The sequence below is a fragment of the Cimex lectularius genome, unplaced genomic scaffold (assembly GCF_000648675.2).
Source record: "Cimex lectularius strain Harlan isolate CLEC.00 unplaced genomic scaffold, Clec_2.1 scaffold32, whole genome shotgun sequence".
In the NCBI taxonomy this organism is placed as follows: domain Eukaryota; kingdom Metazoa; phylum Arthropoda; class Insecta; order Hemiptera; family Cimicidae; genus Cimex; species Cimex lectularius.
Genome location: NW_019392689.1, coordinates 1,604,610 through 1,630,670, shown reverse-complemented (window position 1 = coordinate 1,630,670; position 26,061 = coordinate 1,604,610). Strand labels below are relative to the sequence as shown.

Genomic DNA, 26,061 nt, shown 5'->3' with positions numbered 1-26,061 from the left:
CCATTATTAATACACATATAATAATGAGTTTTAAGATAAAATAATAAATATATTATATTAAAAATTCTTATATTTAAAACAAAGAAATTAATTGGAACGATTTACATTCGAATTTCACTTTGATATTTTCAAAGACGCAAAAATTCTAGTGAATCTCGCCTGAGTACAAAAGTCAATCATGTATATATTTAAATTTGAGTCTCTATCTTCTTTTTTCCCTTCTAACGCAACGACTAGAGTCACCCTTGGGTCGATGTTGCACATGAAGTAAGAACACTTGTCCTGAGAGTCGTAAAACGAGACGACTTTATCTGGTTCCATAGCCGATGCGTTTCTTTCTGAAAGTATTTTAGTCATGATGGGCAATTTCTCCGTCATTTTCTGTAATTAAAATATATTAGAAAAAAAGGTGAAAAGTAATGTGTCAAATTTTGTTGTTACATAAGGATGTGCGTTCATGATAATATGCTGGTCGTGGGTTTCTTTTGGCCTTGCTGGATGATGGTAACCAGGCCCGGTCCATTCTGGCAGGCCTTTCGGATCGAACAGCAAAAGGACACAAGTTGCAAAACATTTCTTCTGCAAATTTTGAAACCTAAAATTCAAAATATGTATAAAACTTACAATGTTTGAACACAATAGAATCAATTACTTGAGGATCAAATCTGTATTGAACCTAGTAGAAAGGTAATTCCTGGTATCCTGAGGTGCCGCTTGTTGTGAGAGTGTTTGGTAGAAGTAAAACGTATATTTATTTACCATGGCGTATTTAAGTTTAACAAGCCACTGGTAAAGTTGTGGCAGCTGACTTCCCTTGAGGAACCCCAATTTCCAAGTCTGCAGAAATTTTTTTATAATGCCAATCTTCTTATCTAGAAATACATTCTAACAGATTAATTCAACTGTAAACATGCTTTCTAAGTATTTCCTTAGATTCAGGCATATACTTTTTTTAAATTTTAAAATCAAAACTGAATCTTTTTTTTTCAGTTCAGATTTTAAACTTTACCCATTTACCTGACTGTACCTCTTTGCTTTGTAGCGATTTTTCCCATGTATTCAGAATGGAATGGGCTGTATGCAAGTGTATCGTGGACTGGACCATGTCCCAATGTTGGAGAGCAATTTGGGCTCTGAGCAGGTTCATCAGAACATCCGTCTCCCAGCTAATATAAAAATAATTATCTTCTAAAGTGATATTGTAGCTATTTTAATACAGGACAGCCTTACTCGAACAGATTTTTTATGTGCAACAATGTCGGGTTCGTAAAAGAACACTTATACTTTTCAATACAGATTTCGACCTGGTTTTTAATCTCTTCGTACTTAGTGTGCTTTGAAGACACTCCTGAATTGTAAATTTGTTCGTATCTATTTATTATAAGGACAATAAAAAAAAAGAAATCTGATTAAAATATCAATTAGTGTGAGATGCAGGATACAAAATTATTAAATCTCTCCTAGCATTAAGAAATTGGCAGAATTGTGTGGCAATTGAATTATCTACAGCTTCGTTAAGTGCATTTTCCTCCAGTCTGTGAACTTCGTTTCTTATCATTTCGTATAGAGATTTTAAAGATGTCTAGATAAATTAAAAGCAAACTATAAAAAATCAAATTTGGACATTTGCTTGAGTAATAAACAATAAACATACCTCTTTTCTTAGAAACATTTTATTTTTACTTGATAGAAAGCCAAGGTTTAAATAGGATTTCTCTGCTTCCATAAACGAGGTGAGCTGGGTGAAAAATGGCTTTAGTCCTGGCCTTGCGATTTCTTTTTCTCTGTCCTAACAGAATAAAGTATCAAATTGAATATTACAATTTATAACCCAAGAACACAGAATTATATGAGAAAATACATTAAGAAAGGCCAAATTATTATCTTAGGTAAAAATTGCAAGGAATACAGTAGAAACAAGCTAAACAATAATATTTAATATTTTGCAGCCCCCATGACATACCTTTACAGTTTAAATGGATTTGTCTTGATTCAATTAGGTAGGTGACTTTAAATCACATTGTTTCCTCGTACAGGAGGGCTTTAACGCATTTGGTCCTACTGTGTGCTGGGTGACACAGTTGAGGGGTCAAACCACCTTACCATACTTTTTACTTACTATGATTGCTGAATCAATGAAAAGGCCCTGGGCTATGCCGGGATTGAACCATATTTGTGCATTTTATTCTAAGAAAAGTCTAGACAGTCTTTTTAACTGTATGAACTGCATATATTGGGTTGTCCGGAAAATAATGCAGGATTTTGGTATTAAACAAAAAAAAAGAAACTAGTTACTTTAAAGCAATGTTCTTTAATCAAAATAATTTCCCATACTCTCAATACATTTCTCCCAACGTGTTGGTAACTTATTAATTCCGTCTGAGTAGAATTCAGAATTTTTAGAATTGATAAAGTCAATAAATGCATTTTCCAGTTCCGTTTGATTTTTGAATATTATGTGTTGTAAGTAGTGGTCCAGGTGTCTAAAAAAATGGTAGTCAGTAGGCGAGAGGTCCGGAGAGTAGGGTGGGTGAGGCAAAGTTTCATAGCCAAGCTCCAATAATTTTTGTGACGTTACACGTGACACATGTGGTCGAGCGTTGTCATGCAACAAAATGGGCCCTTTCCGATTGACCAAAGAGGGCTTCATTACTGCCAATTTCTGATGCATGGTATTAATTTGGTTACAGTATGATTCAGCATTGATGGTTTCGCCAGGATTTAAGAAGCTGTAGTGTATTAAACCAAATGAAGCCCACCATACCGTAACCATTACCTTTTTTTGATGAGTTGGGGGCTTTGGAAAATGTATTGGAGCTTCTCCTTTGTCGAGCCACTGTCCAGAACGTCTAGTGTTATCGTAGAGAATCCACTTTTCGTCACATGTAACAATTCTGGCCAGAAATGGGTCATTTTTGTTTCGACAAAGAAGTGATGCACAAACATCAAAGCGCTGATTTTTTTGGCGATCGTTTAATGAGTGTGGAACCCAATTTTCGAGTTTTTTCACTTTTCCAATCGCCTTGAGGTGGTCAGCGACGGTCGTTTTACTGACTTTGAGTTGCTCTGCAAGTTCTCGAACAGTTGTTTTGGGGTTTTCTTCCACCACTGATCGCAGAACATCATCATTAAGAGAGGAAGGCCTTCCACGACCTTCTTCATCTTCAAGGCTGAAATCTCCCTCCCGAAATTTTTTAAACCACCTTTGCACAGTGCACTCATTAACACAACCCTCGCCCCAGACTTGGTTAATGTTTCTAGCCGTTTGGGCTCCGCTTCGGCCGAGTTTAAACTCGTAAAAGAAAATCGTACGAAATTCTCGCTTTGACATTATAAGGATGACTGAATTATTTCCAAGTAGCGGAATGCTACAGAGGTAAACAAACAATATCATTTGGAAGAATGAGTAATCCTGTAAACGTAAACAGAATATTTTATATAGATTTTTTTTAATGAAAACTTAAAATCCTGCATTATTTTCCGGACAACCCGATACAAACTAGGTCTTGACCAAAACAAAGCTGAAAGAGGCCAGGTGAACAATAATATTGCTGACAAACTTTTTCACATTTTATGGGACTGTACAAGCAACCCACAAACCCATCAAGTACTGAAATTGCCATCCTCATCAAGATCATAAACTATGAAGCACAAAAGAATATTTATTGCACTGTAGAACACATATCAGCAAAGCTACAAAAGAATGTTGGCAGTATCAATGGGCTGAATCTTCTAGAAGCGTTTGCATGAATGCACAACTGAACGATGGTCAGCTGATGGTTGATACAAGAAAGGTACCGCATTCACCCATTTTAAGCAAGGCTATACTTGATTGATACATGGATGGCCATTTGGGGCAAATCCTTATCAAATTCCCGCTTGTAGAGAAAGGTTGCACAGTTTACAGGGGGTGAGTAAACATGGCGCCCAATAATAAACGCAGTATTTGGGTGTGTTATTGGGACCCTTGTTCCAATTTTAGAAAGGGGGGGAGTATAGTAATACTAATAAAAAAGAAAAATTCCATGCTACTATCTCCATATGTGAAGTGAATAGTAATGAAGCTACTGTGGTTTGTCCAAACAAGGCTGGGAGCTGCAAACTGGCATACAATAATGCTGACAAACCATTTAAATTTTAGAGGAAAAAAGGACATTAATGATTAAATTTTAAATTACAAGTGGGCACGGGGAGCTGTTACCAAAGTGAATACTTCTCTAATTATTATATTAATCTATAATCGTTTAGCAGTCATAATTGACATTGTTAATTATTATCTAAGGTCTTGGGTTGAAGGTGGGCTTGAATTCAGCTCGTGACTAACTTTAAAGCATAAAGCACTATTTCTACCTTTAAAATAAATAATAATAAATAAATAAATGTTCTATCGTCAACATTGACAGTTTTGTGTATATAAAACAGCAGCAGCTACTTTAACTTTTCTTAATGATGAAAATGAGGAACTCAGTGACCACTATGTTGGTGCCACTGGCATTACGGACAGTATGCACGCATTATATTGCACCAGTTTCTATGCACTAAGCAGATGGAAAACTCTCATTCTTCACCAATAAGAGTGGTAAATGATGGGACCGCCAGCCTTGCTTATATGTTCAGGCCGTTCATCAAGCACATGTTACTTGGTCAATACTGGTTTGGGCGTTCTTTTTTACCATTTGGTAGTGATAGACATGACCAGGACCGGCAACTTTTATACACCGCAACTGGTTCACTGATTGGTACATTTGTCTCTTGCATAACAGTCACTGTTGGATTGCAAAGGAACTCAACGTCTTTTTATAGTGGCTGGCATTCCTTCTCCAATTTTTGGGGCTGATATTTTATGTTTACCATCTTGTTCACTTTGCCACAATATAAATCAGCTTTCTAATTTGAGAATTGACACTCATCAAGTCTAAGATGTAGAGAGAATATTCACTTCAATGTAGATCATAATCAGTGCTTTAAAATTTAAGTTTGTTTTGTAGGCTTGCAATATCTATCTTCTATTTGTTTTTCTACCCGATAGACTTTTTTTGTCTGTCTGACTGAGATCATCGCCTTCAGCGATAGCTGACTGAAAAATTTACCACAGCATTCGTTGTTATTGCGATTCACATTACTGCTACTTGGCCTGAATTCAAACTAAAAAGAAAGTTGACCTGAGTGAAATAAAATACCCTCTTATGGCTGACTTCAAGAAAGTTATAGCGAGGGATTACAATGTTCTTCTTCAAAATGATGGGCCTCTTTTAATTTTTAACTGACCCAAAGGGAGTTATTAGGCAGGTGACCATTAATGATCTGCCAGTTCGACACTCAGTTCACAAAATGTTAAGGTTAATTAAAGCATTCAGTTTATAGATACTCATGGCGAAGTTTGCCCAGCCATTGGAATCTGTATAAACAGACCTTAGTTGTAGACTTGCAATGGCTGAACGTTCGTCATCAGCACTGACATTACTGTACTTAGTTTTAAGTAAATAAAATCTTGCCAGAAGGTACTTGACCTTTTTCTAATGATGAAAATGATAAAACATCAATACAAGTTTATCGTATAACCTTCTAAGTTGTAAATATGGTGTAAGACGGTAGTCACCATGATGTAGAACACAATAAGTTCTTTAAAATGTAAGTTAGTCCTGTAGGCTCGCAATGCCTGAACGTTCTGTCATCAGTATTGATATCTCCACCCTCAAAGTCTCATGTAAATAAAATCATACCAGGGAGCTGCTTGACATTGTTGAAATAACAAAGATGGTAAAATGTCAATACAAGTATATCAGGAGACCGCAGTAGCCGAGTAGTTAGCTAGATAGGCTCTCGGCTCGTAGTCCGTCAATTCCCTCTGTCGCCCCAGGTTTTGTTTCTCGATACCCTTCTCCTCAACTACAGTGAGACAATCAACTACTCAACTATGTTCTCTGGCTGATATGCAAGTTCAAAGGACAAAAAAAGTTTATCGTTCAGACTCATAAGTTATAAGTTTAAATTACACTAAGTCCTTAGAGAAAAATGTAGCCACCACAGTGTAGAACACAATCTCTGCTCAAAATGTAAATTAGTTCTGTAGGTTTGCTGTTTTTTCATCAGCACTGTACTTTCTGTCGCCACTTGTTCTTGAAGTTTCATATAAATAAAAACTTGCCACGAGCTACTTGAACTTTTTTTAATTATGAAAAGTGTAAAATGACAATACAAATTTATCGACCAGACATCTACGTTGTAAATATGGTGAAAGACGGTAGTAGCCACAGTGTTGAACACAGCCAGTGTTTCAAAATTTAAGTTACTCCTGTAGGTTTGCAATGTCCGAATGTTCTGTTGTCGGCATTGTCATCTCCCCACTCAAAGTTTCAGGTAAATAAAATCATACTAGCGAGATAAATAAACTTGTTGAAATTACAAAGATGGCAAATGTCAATACAAGCCCTTCATCCGGCCTTCTAAGTTGTAAGTATGGCGAAAGATGGTAAACACCATAATGTAGGAACTCAGTCAGTGGTTAAAACTTTAGGCTAATCTTGCAGGTTTGCCAGGTCTGAATGTGCTGATGTCACCACTGACAACCCTGTTCTTTAAGTTTCATGTAAACATAAACTTATCAAGAGCTACTTGAACTTTTTTAATGATGAAAATTGAAAAATGTCAACTCAAGTTTATCATCCAGACTTACAGTCACCATAGTGTTGAACAAAGTGCTTCAAAATTTAAGGTGCTGTAGGTTCGCAATGACAGAATGTTCTGTCATCAGCATTGCAATCACTGTATTTTAAGTTTTATGTAAACATCAATACAGGTTTATCACCCAGCATTCTATGTTGTAAGTATGGTGACAACGGCAGTAAGTACAGTATAGAAAAAGGTAAGTGCTTAGTCCTATAGGTTTGCATTGTCTGAACGTTCTGTCATCAGCATTGACGTCTCCGCACTCACAGTTTCATGTAAATAAAATCATACCAGGGTGATAAATGAACTTGTTGAAATGGCAAAGATGGCAAATATCATTACAAGTTCATCACCCAGCATTGTAAGTTGTAAGCATGGTGAAAGGTGGTAGTTATCACAGTGTAGACCACAGTCAGTACTTCAAAATTTTAGTCAGTTTTGTTGGTTCGCAATGACTGAACGTTCTATCATCAGCATTGACATCACTGTTTTTGAAGTTTACGTGAAATAAAATCGTACCAGGAGCTCTTTGGCCTTGTCGAAACAAAGCTGGGAGAGGAGGCAGAAAAAGCTGGAAAGCCATTTTTCAAAGTCCTCCATCGCCAAATTCGTCCTGCCAATTAGAAATTTAGAACCAGTCCATTATCGCATGAACGTCCAAAACACAACAACGGTAACCAGCGCGGAGGTTGCTATTTAATGTTTCTTATTTTTGATGAGTATTTTTGTTATTTTATTGTTAAATGTGGTTGGTTTTTGTAAGGAATATTTTTTCTTTGTTAGATTGTGTTAATTAGATTATTTTATTTGTTTGTTTTGAGATTTTGTATTTTGTATGGTTGTTCGGTTTTGAGTGTTTTCTGTGGTTTATCGTATTTCCAGTCTGGACTGGAATTATAAGGAGTGTAGGTGTAATGTACGTGATTGTTTATTGAATTGTATGGGGCGATGTTAAATCGGGTCGTAATTTTCGACAAAGGTAGTATGAAATAAAAGTAACAATTATCCACATTCTTTTGGGTTTCTGGTGAAAACGGGTAGTAGAGGATCACTAGATCGGAATGTGGCAATATGGCGGCCCTCGGCTTGCCTCCTACCCTTTTACCCCTATTTATTAGTTTCCATTTGTTTTCCCTGGGCCGTTTTTGACGGGCCCCGACCAAATTTGGGCCGAGCGGCAGTCGGAGCCCCGAGGAAATCTCACGCCCGCCCCGGCGGCATTTTCCTCTCGACCTCTCCACCGCCGAAGTGTGTGCTGTGCGCGGGTGTTGTTATGTTTAGTGTGTGAGCGAGGAGGACGACGACGACGACGGCCGGACCTCGGCTCGGAATCCGTGGCGAAACTCGGAGCCACCCGTTCCCAATTCGACCCGTTCCCTTCTTCCTTGGAGGAGATTTCCGACTTTCCGCCCTCACCCGACTCTGGACGACAAATCCGACGGGAAAAGTTTATTTATTCAGGTGAGTTGATCATTTTCTCGTTCCTCAGGGGCCAGGGCCCGTTGCGATCGGGTTTCCGTCCACTACCTCGATTTTTCTATTTATTTTCTATCTTTATTGGCCTTTTCTTTCCAATCCGGAAAAACGGAATCCACCTATCGAATGACTGAAATAACAAGGCTGAATTCCCTCTCTCGTGCCTCGACTCCCATTGGAATGTTCACATATTTTTAACTCCATTGCAAATACGGGATCTTACCCGCATTTAAATTATACTCCGATCGTTTTCCGTCCCTTACAATCCGACGGAGAACACATTCTATTTTCGTCTTATTAAAAAAGAAAAAAAATCAGTTTAATAAAAACAAAAACAACCCCAAAACATTCAAAACTTTTATAAAAATCAATTAGACCAATTAGACAAAAAAAAAGTCGAATTCTTGGCTTTTCCTACAAAGCGTTTTGTTTTCGAAGCCGTGGAATGTTAAAAGCAACAAGTGTCAAAAATGGGAAGCGAGGTTACTTTCCAACCATGGAAACTGTCTTTTTTATATTATTATCCTCTTACTAACAATTATCTTTTAAAATAAGTTCAAAGATTGTTTAATTTAAAAACTAAACTCGTGTAATTATTTGGCTTATCTTATTTATAACATTAACCCGGTAAAAGTGTCGAGGTGTAGTCGTTCCCAAAGTGTCGGATTACGGTTTCGAACGATTTCCCAGTTTATTTGTTTACAAGTGAGGATTAAGCGTACCGTAATTAACACAAAACGTTGTGAAAATTGATAAAGTACGAAACTCTCCCAATATAAGCAGACATACACATTATACAGCCTTTCAAGGAATTTATCAAATTAAAAAAACAACTGCAATTATTATTTAATTATATGAACAATTGTTCTATATCTTATGCTTAAACTTGCTTAAATTTATGTCTAGAAAACACTGGCTAAATGCGAACCTGATAATGTTGGAAGCTGTAATATATTACACAGAATACATTCCTACTATATTATTTAGTTTAACTTTTTTTTCCTTTTTTTTCTTGAGTGTGTACTGATAAAAAAACTTAAGATCATTAGGTATTGTATATTTTAAAAAAAGTTTTAACCTGTTTCGTTTTTTAAACCAGTAAGTAGGTAAACTTTATACATAGGTGTTTAAACCTGATAATGTTTCATTTTGTAATATATTGCACAGAATATGTCTTTTTTGTCTTATTCAGTTAAAATTCTTTTTTTTAAGTGTTCAGCAAAGGGTGTAGTGTTTTAAAAACATACTATTATGAAAACAGTCATTACTGGACTCTAATAAAAGATTTTACCTTTTTACGTTTTTTCGTTTTTTAAACATGTTTGTTAATCCTATAGGTAATTAAACGTTATACATAGGTGTTTCAACCTGATAATGTTTTATGTTGTATTATATTGCACAGAATATCTCTTTTTCTGTCTTATTTAGTTAAACTTTTTTCGTTTTTTAAACACGTTTGTTATACCTGTAGGTAATTAAACATTATACATAAGTATTGAAACCTGATAATGTTTCATGTTGTAAAGTGCTTAATGTTGTATATTGCACAGAATACGTCTCTTCTCTCTTATTTAGTTAAATTGCTTCTTTTTTAATAATGTTCATTGCAGGATATAGCGATTTAAAAAATGCACTATTTATGAAAACAGTGATTACTGGACAATTAAAAAAGAAAATTGGTGAGGAGTTTATCAATTAAAAATATAAATAAAAAGAGAATTCATTTTAGCTTTTTTCTTTCGTTTTTGTATAATACATTAACAATCTTACAGTCGAACTTGCTTAATATAGTCTAAAATTTACTGGAAACCTGATAATGTTACAGACTGTAATATATTGCACAGAATACGTCTTTTTTGTGTCATTTAGTTAAACCTCTTCTTTTTTAACAGTGTCCAGTACAGGGTATAGTGATTTAAAAAACCTACGATTACGAAAACAGTCTGGCAGAACAATTAAAAAGAAAATCGATGTGTAGTTTATCAAATTAAAAATACAAAGAGTTTTACATTTAGCTTCTTTTTTTTCGTTTTTGCATAACAATTGTTCTGTATCTTACAGTTCAACTTGGTCGAAAATGCTAGTATGCATATGCTGTAATATATTGCATAGAATACGTCCTTTCTGTCGTATTGTTTAACTTTTTTTCTTCAAAACTAATGTTTAGTAAGTGTGTAGAGCTTATGTTTAAAAAAATAATCGTTTTTGGTTATTTTAAATGAGAGTATTGGTATGGAATGTTTACATCAAATTACAGTTTCAGTTTAGCGGATTTCGGTTTTGTCAAATGCTTTAACAATTATTCTATAGCGTCCAGTTTAATCTGAATAAATAAATTTTAAAACACTAGTTAAGTGCAAAACGGTAATGTTTTATGATGTAATATATTACACAGAATATTCACCTTATCTCATAAATCACATTAACCTGGTAAAAGTGATGAAATGTAGTCGTTCCCTTTGGAACGACACTTTTGTCGGATTACGGTTTTGATCGATTTCCCAGTTTATTTGTTTACCAGAGAGGATTAAGCGAACGTAATTAACACAAAACGTGGTGGAAAATTGATAAAATACAAAACGATACCAGTATAATCAGACATACACAAAATACAGCCTACAGACATACCAGAAATTTATCAGTTTATTATTTAATTACATTTCCAATTGTTCTATATGCTGCAATATAGATATATCAATTGAGTGGTAGTACTTAAGCTTCTTTTCTACGATTATGAAAAAAGTCATGGGATGATTATTTTAAAAAAGAAACAGTATGGAGTTTAGCAAATTACAATTATTACATCAAGTTTACAGGTTTTAATCGGTTTTGTTAAATACATAATTGTTGTATGTCGTACAGATCAACTTGCTTAAATTTACTCTAGAAAACACTACTGAAATGCAAACCTCATACCATTACATGCTGTAATATATTGCAAAGAATATGTCTTTTTTTCTTATTTTCTTAACTTATTTTTTAAAAGGGTGCTCAGTAAAGTGTGCACTGATTAAAAAAAAAACCGCTACGAATATGAAAGCTGTCTTTATTGACAATTAAAAATGATTTTACTTCTTACCTTTTTTCGTTTTGTTTAAACACATTTGTTAATACTTTAGGTAGTAAAACATTGTTCATAGATGTTTAAACCTGATAATGTAACGTGTCAAATATTGTACAGAATACATCTTATATAGTTAAACTTCTTTTCTAAAACTGTGTTTAGGATTAAAAAACCACTACGATGATGTAAATAGTCATTATTGGTAAAGAAGCTGTTGGTTAAAGAAGAATCTTGGTGTGGATTACATCTATCAAATTACATTAACAATTAATTTATTAATAATTGTAATCTTACAGTTTTACTTTCTTAAATGCATTTTACACCCCTGCTTATATGCAAATCTGATAATGTTACATGCTGTATTATATTGGACAGAATACGATCTTTCTGCCTTATTTAAAGTAATTGTTTTTCAATAATGTTCAGTACAGTATGCATTAAAAAACCTACCATTATAAAAATAATTATTATTGGGCATTATGGCATGGAGTAAATGTATCAAATTACAAAAACCTACAAATATTACAGTGAAGATTTTTTTTTTTTGCTTTTTTTGCATTTGCACTATTGTTCTACACCTTACAGTATAACCATTATATTGCACAGAATACATAAGATCTATTCTATTTAGTTAAACTTATTTTTTGTAATTTATTCATTTTGTTATCTATCTGTCGTATTCAGTTAAACTTTTTATTTTATATATTATTTAATTAATACACTTTTTTGAAATTAATGCTTAAATGCATTTTACAACACTAGTTAAATGCAAACCTGATAATGTTACAGCCTGTAATATATTGCACAAAATACATCGGATCTATTCTATTTAGTTAAACTTTTTTTTTGGTAATTTATTAATTTTATTTTCTGTCTGTCATATTGTTAACTTTTTATTTTATGTATTTTTTATTTAATCAACTTTTTTCTAAATTAATGCTTAAATGCATTTTACAACACTAGTTAAATGCAAACCTGATAATATTACATGCTGTAATATATTGCACAAAATACATCGGATCTATTCTATTTAGTTAAACTTTTTTTGGTAATTTATTCATTTTATTTCCTATCTGTCGTATTCAGTTAACTTTTTATTCTATGTATTTTTATTTAATCAACTTTTTTCTAAATTAATCCTTAAATGCATTTTACAGCACTAGTTAAATGCAAACCTCATAATGTCACTTGCTGTACTATATTGCACAGAATACATCCTAACTCTATTATTAGTTCAACTTTTTTTTCTTATAAATACTATTTTAATTGGTCAGTACAGTATGCAATTATTAAAAAACTTATCAAGATATAGTGAAAGCAGTACATAAAAAAAAGAAACTAGTTGTGGAGTTTACCAAACTGCAAAAACTGTGGAATTTTTACAATTTAGCATTTATTCGTTACGTTATAATATATTACCTATTGTTTCCTATCTTACAGTAAAGTAAGTACAAAGAATAAAGAAACCTACGATTCTAAAAACAGTCATAGCAGGTAATTAAAAAAAAAATTGGTTTAAAACATATCTTGCAACTCGCTTAAATCAGTCCAGCAAGCATCAGTTAAATGAAACCTGATAATATTGACATAATGTGCAACTATTACAGCTTACCATGTATGAGCGTAACGTTTCTGTCATGTACTATGGTTAAATACTATGTCAAACATATATATGACTAAATAAATAACTGTGCATTAAAACCACTTGATATGTAATATATTCTACAGTTAATGATTTATATATAACTGTAACATCGCGTAATATATTACAATTTTATATTAACATTTATATTTTTTGTTGAACTGTAACACACCTTCTGGTTTACAACTTTTTACAATTTTTTCTTAAATACAGTATCATCTAATTAAGTATTATACTAATAGATTTTATTAAAATCATATTATGTTGTTCATTTTTAAAACTCTTTTTCGGTTTCTATAGTTTCTGATTGTGTTTCAATTAAATGACAGACTTGTAAGTACTGGTTAAAACAAATTGATAAAAAATAAAACAATAACTATTAACTTCTAACTATTATCTATAACTTCTATTTCATAAGAACTAAATAGTATATAATAAACAACAGTTAAACTTTTGTTTTTCGGATTACGCTTTCTATGATATACTGTGTCAAAAGTAATTATTTAATTATACATTTAGTATACATATTCGTCAGTATTTATTTTTTTAGAACAAAAATGTTATATTTTGCAGATTAAATTTTTTTATTGTTTCTGGTTATATTTCGGTTAAATTCTTATGGGGTGATGGTATAATAAACAACTGCAGTTCATAAATATTTATAATTCATAAATATGAGTATTACATTTTACAATAATTATTTTTATAGTAACTAATCTGAACTTATTTATTATAACCAAGCTAAAATCTTCATCTTTTATATTTTTAGAACTAGGACCTTGTGTAATACTATATATTTTCTTTTTCTGATTATGCTATTCTCAAAATAGCACACACAGTAATGGAGCAGTAATTTAATGCAGTTGTGCACGGTTTAAAATTTGACCTGAAATCATGAAGCTTCTTTTTGTAAATGTTCAAAGAAATACTTTAAATTAAGTAGGCATTTCTTTAAACAAATATAAAAAAAAAGTTATTAAATGCTGTCATCACATATACTTAAATGTATTGGGTTGTCCGGAAAATAATGCAGGATTTTGGTATTAAACAAAAAAAAAGAAACTAGTTACTTTAAAGCAATGTTCTTTAATCAAAATAATTTCCCATACTCTCAATACATTTCTCCCAACGTGTTGGTAACTTATTAATTCCGTCTGAGTAGAATTCAGAATTTTTAGAATTGATAAAGTCAATAAATGCATTTTCCAGTTCCGTTTGATTTTTGAATATTATGTGTTGTAAGTAGTGGTCCAGGTGTCTAAAAAAATGGTAGTCAGTAGGCGAGAGGTCCGGAGAGTAGGGTGGGTGAGGCAAAGTTTCATAGCCAAGCTCCAATAATTTTTGTGACGTTACACGTGACACATGTGGTCGAGCGTTGTCATGCAACAAAATGGGCCCTTTCCGATTGACCAAAGAGGGCTTCATTACTGCCAATTTCTGATGCATGGTATTAATTTGGTTACAGTATGATTCAGCATTGATGGTTTCGCCAGGATTTAAGAAGCTGTAGTGTATTAAACCAAATGAAGCCCACCATACCGTAACCATTACCTTTTTTTGATGAGTTGGGGGCTTTGGAGCTTCTCCTTTGTCAAGCCACTGTCCAGAACGTCTAGTGTTATCGTAGAGAATCCACTTTTCGTCACATGTAACAATTCTGGCCAGAAATGGGTCATTTTTGTTTCGACAAAGAAGTGATGCACAAACATCAAAGCGCTGATTTTTTGGCGATCGTTTAATGAGTGTGGAACCCAATTTTCGAGTTTTTTCACTTTTCCAATCGCCTTGAGGTGGTCAGCGACGGTCGTTTTACTGACTTTGAGTTGCTCTGCAAGTTCTCGAACAGTTGTTTTGGGGTTTTCTTCCACCACTGATCGCAGAACATCATCATTAAGAGAGGAAGGCCTTCCACGACCTTCTTCATCTTCAAGGCTGAAATCTCCTTCCCGAAATTTTTTAAACCACCTTTGCACAGTGCACTCATTAACACAACCCTCGCCCCAGACTTGGTTAATGTTTCTAGCCGTTTGGGCTCCGCTTCGGCCGAGTTTAAACTCGTAAAAGAAAATCGTACGAAATTCTCGCTTTGACATTATAAGGATGACTGAATTATTTCCAAGTAGCGGAATGCTACAGAGGTAAACAAACAATATCATTTGGAAGAGGATTAATAAGTGTTGACATTCATACAAATGAGTAATCCTGTAAACGTAAACAGAATATTTTATATAGATTTTTTTTAATGAAAACTTAAAATCCTGCATTATTTTCCGGACAACCCAATAGTACTATTAAACTTTTCAAAAATTATAATTGTCTAGTGTTTTCTGACGACAACTTTTTAAACCAGATATTTTTTCATTCCTTAAACACTAGTCAGTGTTAAGTCCTATATTCAAAATGACAAAGTGCCAAGAACTTAGTTTAGAAAAAAACTTAATTAACCATTATATCGATAATGTTAGATTATACTGGTAGTATGCTTTTTATGTAAGGTCTTGGCTGAGATGAAAAAGCTAGAGACACTAGCTTTTTCATATCAACCAAGACCTTTCATAAAGAGAATAATTAATTGAAGTTATTTATAGTATTCATCAATTTTATTTTATTAAAGGAAAAACATAGAATTATATTAATGCATATTTGTATTCATGTAGTCATAATTGACTGTATTAATTATACTTTTTATCTAAGTTGAGATGAAATAGCTAGCGTCACGATAGCTCAAGTGGTTAGAGCAGCGGGACCGAAGTTCGTGGGTTCGAATCCTGCTCGTGACGCTAGCTTTTTCATCTCAACCAAGACCTTAGATAAAAAGTATAATTAATTGAATAATATATTACGGTTTAATCATTTCATTTTATATGTGTTCATTTTAGTTTCTTATGTATAATACGGCTTCATAAATAATAATGCGGTATATTCTTTCATTTTTTGTTGGTTGGAGGAAAATGTATACAAAGTAAAAATGCTTGTACAGTTGATCAAATAATAATGCAATGCGTGATCAAATAATAATACAAATATGTGTAATACATTACTGTTTTAACATTTTCGTTTGTATATGTTTTTTCTTAAATACAGCATCTACTAAAAGTACAACTTGAAAGTATGATAATAAATCATTAATAAAGTTTGATATTATGTAATATATTTCTGGTTTAGTATCTTTAAAGTATCATTTGACAATTTGAATTTTAAATTATTCAGGTTATTTTTAGTTAAAAACGACAAATGATTTTAGTTTGTTACGTTTAAAACAATTTTGAAAATTAAATGGTCAATATAAAAAAAAGGAAAATTTAAGTAAAGTTGATCAAATATGAAATATTACTTTTTGTTAAATTACAAATATATTATAGTTTTAACTTTCGATTTTGCTTAAACGCAGCATCTACTAGAAATACTTGAAAATACGCAAATTAATAAATTAATAATTAAAATTTTAAATAAATAAATAAGTAATCCATTTTTACATTATGTAATATATTTCTGGTCTTGCATTATCTAATCTTTAAATTTGACAATTTGTATTGTAAATTATTCAGATATGTTTTTAAATAAAAGTAACAAATGAGTTTTGTTTGGGTTGTGGGTTAAATCAATTTTGGAAAATAAAAGGTAAAAGTACAATGCCAAAAAATATATGTTTTAAATTTTTTTTGTATGGATAGAATTTTTTTAAAAATGTAGTACTAAACGTATAAGTTGATAATAAGCTAATATCTCAGTAATAAATTTTATATTATTTAATGTTTCTGGTTTGGAAGTTTCTAATCTTTAAAGTGTCATTTGTCGACAAAAGAGTTTAATTTATGTTATGGTTTAAAGTGGTTATTTATTGCAGTAAAACTTAAATGTCAAACTTCAATATTGCTAAAAAAAATTCAAAATTTAATCAAATCAAATTTGCCATAAATTATGACTATTTCCAATTCGTCTTGAGGAACTGTTATTTACATTATTATCGTTGTAACTAGTGTTGAATTTTTGTCGGTTTTTTAAAATATTTCTGATAGTTTAACAGAGATAATTTAAATCCCTCTGATCAGTTTTGACAGTTAAGATTTGACACATCGGTTTTGTCAATATAGAATTTTTTGGCGATAATCTCAAAAATAAATAATTTAATGTTTATTCCTAAGTTGACTATTATATTTTAACTCTTTCTGTTAATTTATAACGTTATCGATGAAACTAGGAAATTTAAATTGTAATGCATATTAAAATCGTTCCCAGTTCCCCGCCCCCTCCCCGGCCAGATATAAATATACATCAATATGCAGAACACACAAGGTTTCTAAAGTAACGGCAGGCGCGCCTCCAAATTTAAATGACAAATTCCCCCTATTCCTGAAATCGGTGTAAATTATTGATAGGAGACTGGACGGTTCACCAGCTGTTTGCTTAAATATAGTCCCCGACAGGTTTATTCGTATTCCTAGGTCTTTTGCCAGAAAAATGCAACGAAAGCCCATAAATAATAACTAAATAATAAAATCCGGCCCTGATAATTGTACGATGAACGTTGGCATACTGGTACGATCTCTTGGCTGTTTAAATTGTTATTTATAGGTTTGGCAGGTGAATTATTTTTGTATCAGTCTTGAGAGAGAACTAACTATTAACTGCAAACTATTTCTACAATTGCAAGTTTGGTCATTACAAACTGTTTTTATTGATATGCCAAATTGAAACACAAATTCACGTAACCCCTAGAGTCAAGTTTAAAAAATTAAATATAATAATTAATCTTAAAGGTTGAAAAAGATTTTTTCATAAAACGATAAACTAGACTAGCAGCTACTTACAAATATGGGTGTAATAAATATAATTATCTTATTGACCGTTCATATGCTTTAAGATTAAGGAATTTTTTCTGTAAATGGGATATTTAAGTGCAAATAAGTCAAATTTGCATTATCCTACGTCATTAAATTTTGTTAAAACTTAAGGAAGGCTATAACGCTTTTAAAAATGTATTTCTTGGAAAGTAAATAAATATGCTTATTAATATTCTTCCTTTTAGAGCGTGCAACAGAACTGTGCGGAAAAGTTTTAATGCTGATAATATAAGCAGTTTTTTTAAATAGTTGGAAATTTTCTAGTTCCATTTCCTGTGATTATTACAAATATTGGGTTGTCCGGAAAATAATGCAGGATTTTAAGTTTTCATTAAAAAAAATCTATATAAAATATTCTGTTTACGTTTACAGGATTACTCATTTGTATGAATGTCAACACTTATTAATCCTCTTCCAAATGATATTGTTTGTTTACCTCTGTAGCATTCCGCTACTTGGAAATAATTCAGTCATCCTTATAATGTCAAAGCGAGAATTTCGTACGATTTTCTTTTACGAGTTTAAACTCGGCCGAAGCGGAGCCCAAACGGCTAGAAACATTAACCAAGTCTGGGGCGAGGGTTGTGTTAATGAGTGCACTGTGCAAAGGTGGTTTAAAAAATTTCGGGAAGGAGATTTCAGCCTTGAAGATGAAGAAGGTCGTGGAAGGCCTTCCTCTCTTAATGATGATGTTCTGCGATCAGTGGTGGAAGAAAACCCCAAAACAACTGTTCGAGAACTTGCAGAGCAACTCAAAGTCAGTAAAACGACCGTCGCTGACCACCTCAAGGCGATTGGAAAAGTGAAAAAACTCGAAAATTGGGTTCCACACTCATTAAACGATCGCCAAAAAATCAGCGCTTTGATGTTTGTGCATCACTTCTTTGTCGAAACAAAAATGACCCATTTCTGGCCAGAATTGTTACATGTGACGAAAAGTGGATTCTCTACGATAACACTAGACGTTCTGGACAGTGGCTTGACAAAGGAGAAGCTCCAAAGCCCCCAACTCATCAAAAAAAGGTAATGGTTACGGTATGGTGGGCTTCATTTGGTTTAATACACTACAGCTTCTTAAATCCTGGCGAAACCATCAATGCTGAATCATACTGTAACCAAATTAATACCATGCATCAGAAATTGGCAGTAATGAAGCCCTCTTTGGTCAATCGGAAAGGGCCCATTTTGTTGCATGACAACGCTCGACCACATGTGTCACGTGTAACGTCACAAAAATTATTGGAGCTTGGCTATGAAACTTTGCCTCACCCACCCTACTCTCCGGACCTCTCGCCTACTGACTACCATTTTTTTAGACACCTGGACCACTACTTACAACACATAATATTCAAAAATCAAACGGAACTGGAAAATGCATTTATTGACTTTATCAATTCTAAAAATTCTGAATTCTACTCAGACGGAATTAATAAGTTACCAACACGTTGGGAGAAATGTATTGAGAGTATGGGAAATTATTTTGATTAAAGAACATTGCTTTAAAGTAACTAGTTTCTTTTTTTTTGTTTAATACCAAAATCCTGCATTATTTTCCGGACAACCCAATAGATGCGTTTCAGGTAGATTGGTGTGGGCTAAAATAAAAAAAAAATATAGAAGGGATAATCACTGAATCAGTCTTACGTTCTCATAAAATTTTAAATGCGCGTTTGTTAATAACGTGAATTGTTTATATGTTGGACTTTTGTAATGAAATAACTATTTTTAAATTTTTATTCCGAGATATATATTGCTATATTATTGAGAGATTTTATTGGCGTGTAAGTGTTTAATAGTAGTTCAACGGTTTCAGAGAAGAGTCAATAACTTTTATGTGACTCAGAGTCTGAAGAATGCACAAATGAAATCAAACTTTTGCGGCGATTGAGTTATGCTAAACCTTCAACGTAGTTATGTCATTTCCCATACTTTCTTTTAATCAGTCCCTTGGCTCGCTCACGCCCTATTTCTGTGATAAACCTTCCGTTAAATCATGTTTCTTATCCTGACAACTCCGAGTCGATAAAAGGTAGTGGAGTCGAGCTTGCTTCGATGGGAAATGGGAAAAAGGAAATACAACTCGGGATTGAATTCCGCGATGTAGACTGTCATTCGCGGTGAGTACTCGTGTCAAATGAAATATAAATATGATGATTTAGTTTGTATGCCAACATTATTATTTAATTTGGTGTAAATTTGAAAGTAGTTAGTTAGTTGTATGGTCTACCGTTGGCACTCGTCGGTTCTGATCGCGGTTTAATAAAACATCACTGAAGATAAAATTGACAAACGTACCTGATGGAACGAACCAGGGAGCAACTATCAAATACGACAAATCTACAAAATCATTGTGAAATATTGAGCAATCTTGTGCGTTGAATTTTCAAAGCTCCAGGTCCGCACTTCTTCCCATTTTTGACATTTAGGCGCATATCGGCATAACGCCAACTTCGGTGTGTGTCTACGTGTTGTCTCTCGTAGGTCTCGGTCAAGGCCAAATGAGAACAAGATTTGACATTCCAGTCGGACTGAATTAAATTCCGGCACAACGAAGAAAAACGGCAGTTTTTAATTGTTTATGACAATCGTTTATTACTCTGTTTTCTTTTATTGATATTTATATAAATTATTTTATATTTATTTATTGTATTGCCTTAAAGTTTTATGCGTTGAACCATAATACTGCAAGATTTGTAGGATTAGACATCCCTTTGATGATATTGACGTAAACAGTAAAGACATTACGAAATGCATGTCTTTCTACACCAACTATACCCGTCCTGACCTTGCACCTTCAGACCATTTCCTCAGAACCAAAAAGATTTTTGTGGAAAGACTTCATAAACCAAGCACTTGTACTACAAGGGATGAATTTGAACATTTAACCTCGATATAACAACTCTGTGCTTTATTTCCTTGATTTAAAATATTTGGTTAATAATGAAATATTAAAGATGGTGAGAAGCCGAACGACCAAAACAGCGAGTAGGTAGACCAAAATGATCGAAAACAACGAAAACTACTGGTTGGTACCAAACCGCCTAGGAGAAAATCTTACAAAAGAATTTCGTGGTTTTTTTTAATGTTGCTACCTAGATGTTAGGTGCTCAATTCCCTCCCTTTAGTACACGTTTTTGGATTATGATAGAAGACTGTTTATGAAGTCTTTCCATAAAAAAAATCTTTTTGTACTGACCAGATGGTCTGAAGGTGCAAGGTCAGGACAGGAGTTTGGTATAGAAAGCTGGATACATTTCGTAATTTATTTGGATTTTAAAAAGTTGCCCTCATATATTTGAAAAGGTGTAGAGTCAAAACGTTTTTAGAACCTGCATCATTTGCTACAAACAATTTTGTTTTCCTTCGATGTGTATGAATATATTGTAAAATGGTATTTAATTTCTGTTACAGGAGAGTGGAGGAGTGTGGTAGTCGTGGTATGTTTGACGAGTGATCCCGCCGTATGCTATGGGATAGACGTACATCCGGGGGGGGCGGGGGCGGGGGTCGGGTAGAGGAGGATCATCAGAGGAGGGTTGCGGGGCCGGGGGCCGGGGGCGGTGGCCCGCCGACGGGGATCGCCGCCCCCACGAAAGGGACCTCGGCCCCCAACACGAGATCCTCCGGCTACCACCAGAAGGCTTTGGCCGAGATCAGGAATTCCCTTCTTCCTTTCGCGAACTGCGGTGAAGGGGGATCCAGCGCCGCTTCCTCCACCATTTCCTCCCTTTCGACCACCAGCGGCGTCTCCTCTGCCTCCGGGCTAAGCTCAACGTCAAACGGCCTCGACAAGGAGTCTTTGGCAAGGCAAGCCCATTCTCATCTCGTCGCTATGGGATATTCCGAGGTAAGTTCTCCAACAATTTTCCGAGTTAATATGTTTATTTCAGGAACTGGTGCTTACGCGTGAGTATAGAGTTAATAAAGATAGAAAGAGGGAAGAAAATTAAAGGAAGACAAAGAATTAAGAATGGGTGTGAGAAAAAAAGGAAGGATGAAATGGGCAGGGAGGAGAGTAAGTGATAGAAGAAAAATGTGCGTGCGCGTGTGAAAGAGAGGATTTTTTCATTTATATTCATGGTAATATTGGAGTACATATTGTAGAGACGACGTAGAGACCACGAAGAATGATCATCACCGATCATAATTATCATGTTTAGTTTTTTGGGAGAATAATAAAGCCAGTGCTTAAATTCGAGAATGATCGTTGAAGTTCCATATTCATAGTACGTGAAAAGTACAGTAAAAGTAGTTATTCTCCCAGCGAGAGATTCTCATATGGTCTCATGTTCTTTTTTTTGCTATCGGTATTCATTGAGACTTTTTCAACTGCCGGTGTCTTCAAATGACTTGATACTGTCAGAATAAAGGTTGTCGTAAATCCTGACGTGGATTGAATTCAAGTGCCTTGCTAATTCGCCAGCATTCCATCTGCTTCTACTCTCCAGACAGTTTATGTTGACGACCCACTGTGAGAAATGTGCACCGTTTGGACGATTTCATCGCTATATATTAAAACGCCGATAAGGAATTTTATCTTGGCATGTATATCAGGTCTATTGTCTCTTTTAGATAGTACGTTTTTAAAAGTACTGCCTTTTTTAGCTGATGTACGATCCTCGGTTCGAAACGATATTGTCACATTGTCATCAATAAAAATCCCTAACTGGTTTCAATAGTGCCGGCTCTTCCATAAAGGATTAATCCTCTCTCTTCGCAAAGCCACGCAGATGAGGCTTTTTGTGCGACGAGGGCTATTTAACGGAGGGAAAGAGCCGAGTGGTCATTCAGTGAAAGCTGTTGTTCACACGTTGTTTGAAAGTCGGACTTTGTCGAGAACGTGGAGTTATGAACAATGTGAGTTACAATGTAATTTACCCAGTGAAATTTGCCCCGTGAAAATATTCGTTCTCAGCCGAATAAAGGCATGCGACATGAAAGTATGCCGGTTTATGATTTCGAAAACAATTTTTTTTGTAAATAACCAAATGAAACCCACAAGATTCAATCATTTTATTATTGAACTACAATAGAAGTCATACTACCTGATAACACATAATTATGTGTTTAGTGTCTATTCAAGTAAACATTTTAAGCTAAATGTTGGATGTGAACAAAGAAATATCCTTTTTAACGCTGCTTCAGGTTGAGGTGCGGCAACGAATTCTCAGATTTCAGACAGGTACAGGCAGGCGTCCCACAAGTGAGCATTCTTGGTCCTATCCTTTTTATCATTTATACTGTTGACCTACCATCAGCGCGTATGTGACGGACAATTTTGTCTTCGGGTCCTATCCAACCTACGTCCAACATCCAAGAACACCTTGAGCATATCGAAGCCGGGTGCAAAACTGGGAGGACAAGAAAAATGTACTCAATGTATGTTCACATTGGAAAAAAAAAAAAAAAAAAAAAAAAAAACAGTCGCCCCCGCTGTATATCAACAACAAAGATTCCGACTTTCATTCAAATCAAGTACTTAGGACTGCACCTAGAAAGCAGTCTGACGTGGAATCCCCACACAAGACATAATAGACAACTTTACAAAATACTTGGACGACTACGAAGACTTCTAGGACAGAATTAGGTCTTAACTGTTCAAACTAAACCAACCTTATGCACATTACTACGACCAATTTTGGGCATACGATGTGGACTGTGAGGTTCTGCTAAGGCACCCAATCCTTTCAATCAATAGTTTTTCATTATCATTTTCATACATCATTTTGATGTCCTTTAAAAAAATATGTATATTAAACGAATATATCTTCGAATTGAAAAATTCTCAAATGTAGTGGCTTTAATCTTGCATTAACACTATATTTTTAAATTTACATTTTTGTAATGAGGTAATGTGAAGGCTGCTGCAATTTTTCACCATTGGACCACGTTTTCTCGCCAAATTGGACAAAGATTGTTTCATTCTGTTTAAATTCGCCGTTAGGTATTTTAGAACCAAGTTTCATATGACTTTGAAACTGTATTCTTGTACAAACTTTTCATCCAACGTCACTAACATTCTAAGAAACGGATCGTTATCTTCGCAATTCCTGCTTAACGAGTTTGGCACTCGAATATCTCGACTGGTAACGACCCAAGTTTTCCGCAACCGGGAGACTACGCTTCTGCGATAAGGGGAACATCTCCGCTACCTCTAGGACCGGTATGCAGAGGATTATTCTCGATTAAAGCTTGTAAGTTGGTCAACGGCCTTCTGATGCGTTCTTTATAGAATAAATTCTCCAAGCTCTGAATGCCAGCTCACTGGCAGCATTACCAACCAATACCTCCTTGATTTTTATAGCAATTGTCTAACATGTTTTACATAACTTTATGCGTGATCTTGCAAACAATCTGAAACGAAGGAGACATTCCAATGAAGCTTATGTCTAAATAGCTTAATGAAAACACGTAGATAAGAATAAGAAAACATTGATCATTGGATAAAAAAACAATCTATCACTATTTGATCTTATAACTCTATAGAGCCAAAACTAAAACAACAATCATTTTGGTTTTTTGTTGTTTATTGTGTCCTAACCAGTTTTTTTGTCCATAAATTTAAACTACTTTACATCCACACGTGTCATGAAATGTGCATTCTCCTAAATGCGTTTTGTCTGTCCAAAATGATTTTTCCGGTTTGTCAGACAAACTTTGCCATCTTCAGTTGTCAACAAATCTCCGTCATAAAAGTCTGCTGAACCGTAGATTTTTGTCATTCTGTTGCAAATAGTTTCCAATTTTTCAATTGCTTTATATGGTGAATTTTAGTGCAGTATGATACTATTTGTCTTTTCTAGTGCATGCCGGTGTCCTCACGCCCATTAGCCCCACGTGAACATTAGCTTATTATTTTTATCCAGGCATTTAGAATGAGTTAGGTACTACTAAACCAGCTAGGATGTAAAAGGTTCTGGTAGTACATCTTGGAATTTTTTGTTGATTCTTTTGTGTGACTGTCCGTGGCGTGCGCTTGACGTCGAACATATGTGCACACCCTACCAAAACGAGACATGGTGTCGGATCACGTCGCAATGCGTTGCGTCGGGTTGTGTTCCCCGATTTACCATCTCTTTTAAAATGTGTTTGTAAAATGAGTAAAACCCTTTGTCTGAGCCTTAGTCGGGTATTTTTCAACACCTGACGCTTGTATAATTCAGAATTTCGTTCCTAACGGAAAACCGATTAAATTGATAGTTTAGGAGAAATTAATGATCGCCTTCTTCTACTTTTGGGAACGTATTTTTTTAATGAGCGGCCGTGTTTAGGAATTGATCCCGAGGATCTTCGCATTCCTTTCTGAAGGGAGTCGATTCAAACATGACAAGGTCCTTGGCATACCTTTGACCCCATCGTATAATTAATCGTTTCGAAGGTATTTAAATCGATCAAGTTCACAGGGCAGTGGGGAAAAAGGGCTGTGTAGTGTCATCGATCCGTCTATGTAGATGTACGAACGGATAACGTTATCTCGAGCGTGCGGGGACGAGCCGTCAGAGTCGAAACGTCTTGAGAGACGTGACTAAAAAGGTAGAAGGCAACAAACAGACCCCCTGGGGGGAAAGGTGTCGAGTGTAATTCGATCAAGGCCGTCATTCGTCTCTTGGGTCCCCGGGGCCAGCTCTCTACCATTTAAGTGGGGGAATGGTGAAGAGGGAAAGGGGGGAATATAAATGTATTAACTGGAGAAGAAGGAGAGAGGAGAGAGAACACCGGTGGGTAATTCCAGTGGCAACCACTTGTACATTCCTCCAGTCCATCTACCTCCGCTCTTTACACATCCCCCCTACCTAAAGCGAAGGGGCTTCAACTTTGTGGAACGTCGACTTCTGCATCCCAGAGGAATCTCTACATGCAAATATTGCTATCTTAGATAAATTTTTCAAAGAACAATCTTAAGCGTGGAAAATATGTGAGCTCTTTCCGTCTCTGGGTTCTCCCGAGAAAGCAATGCTCATCTATTTTTTTAATGCATTCCATGGAATCAAGTGGAAATGAGTACGCTAAAGTATGCCCATATTGCAATTTACTCCATACAAAAATAATTTTTTAAAGAGCACAAATACCATTCGAATGGAGTAATCGTCACTAGTCACCATTATTGACAGACAAATGTTCATATGTTCAAACATTTCTGAGAGCCTCTGTAATAAGTATAACCTAAGTATGAGTAATGTACTAAGTATGCATGTAAGTATGAGTAATATACTCACTTTTTGACAGCTATTGTATGTTAGCTACATAGTTAGGTACATATCTATAGCACACCGACGAGTCCTAAGTTCATCAAAAAATTGGATTAATAAGCTCGGTTTCAGTGGCTGAATTTCTTCTACAGTTACGTTGTACACCAAAACACGGAC

At 34.6% G+C, this 26,061-nt stretch overlaps 2 protein-coding genes across 4 annotated transcripts in view; one reads left to right on the top strand and one right to left on the bottom strand.

The window, feature by feature from the left end:
• Positions 1–52: 52 nt before the first annotated feature.
• Positions 53–7,346, bottom strand: LOC106671994 (KICSTOR complex protein C12orf66 homolog). 3 transcript variants are annotated; one of them, XM_014403036.2, is made up of 8 exons: positions 7,189–7,346; positions 1,655–1,789; positions 1,443–1,582; positions 1,231–1,371; positions 1,018–1,166; positions 653–872; positions 442–595; positions 53–381 (listed from the first exon to the last, which is right to left on the bottom strand). In XM_014403036.2, exons 1-8 carry the CDS (start codon positions 7,267–7,269, stop codon positions 115–117), a joined length of 1,287 nt encoding a protein of 428 aa, XP_014258522.1. In that variant the 5' UTR covers positions 7,270–7,346; the 3' UTR covers positions 53–114. The 3 variants fall into 3 exon arrangements, with proteins under 3 accessions (XP_014258522.1, XP_014258523.1, XP_014258524.1); XM_014403037.2 differs by having other exon boundaries at positions 677–872; XM_014403038.2 differs by having other exon boundaries at positions 653–837; positions 1,028–1,166.
• Positions 7,347–7,720: 374 nt separating this feature from the next.
• The window catches only part of LOC106671972 (serine/threonine-protein kinase Warts), a 51,642-nt gene continuing 33,301 nt past the window's right edge, over positions 7,721–26,061 (top strand). Inside the window, exons 1-2 of the mRNA XM_014403000.2 lie at positions 7,721–8,130; positions 21,107–21,542. Coding sequence (XP_014258486.1) covers positions 21,159–21,542 — 384 coding nt within the window. The 5' untranslated portion in view covers positions 7,721–8,130; positions 21,107–21,158. The remainder of the gene's footprint in view (positions 8,131–21,106; positions 21,543–26,061) is intronic.

Coding starts and splice junctions, on each gene's coding strand:
- LOC106671994 (XM_014403036.2), bottom strand. CDS start 7,269: ATGGAGGACTTTGAAAAATGGCTTTCCAGCTTTTTCTGCCTCCTCTCC. Junction 1,790..7,188: donor ACAAGGCCAAAGAGCTCCTG/GTACGATTTTAT, acceptor TTATTCTGTTAG/GACAGAGAAAAAGAAATCGC. Junction 873..1,017: donor AAGCAAAGAGGTACAGTCAG/GTAAATGGGTAA, acceptor ATGTATTTCTAG/ATAAGAAGATTGGCATTATA.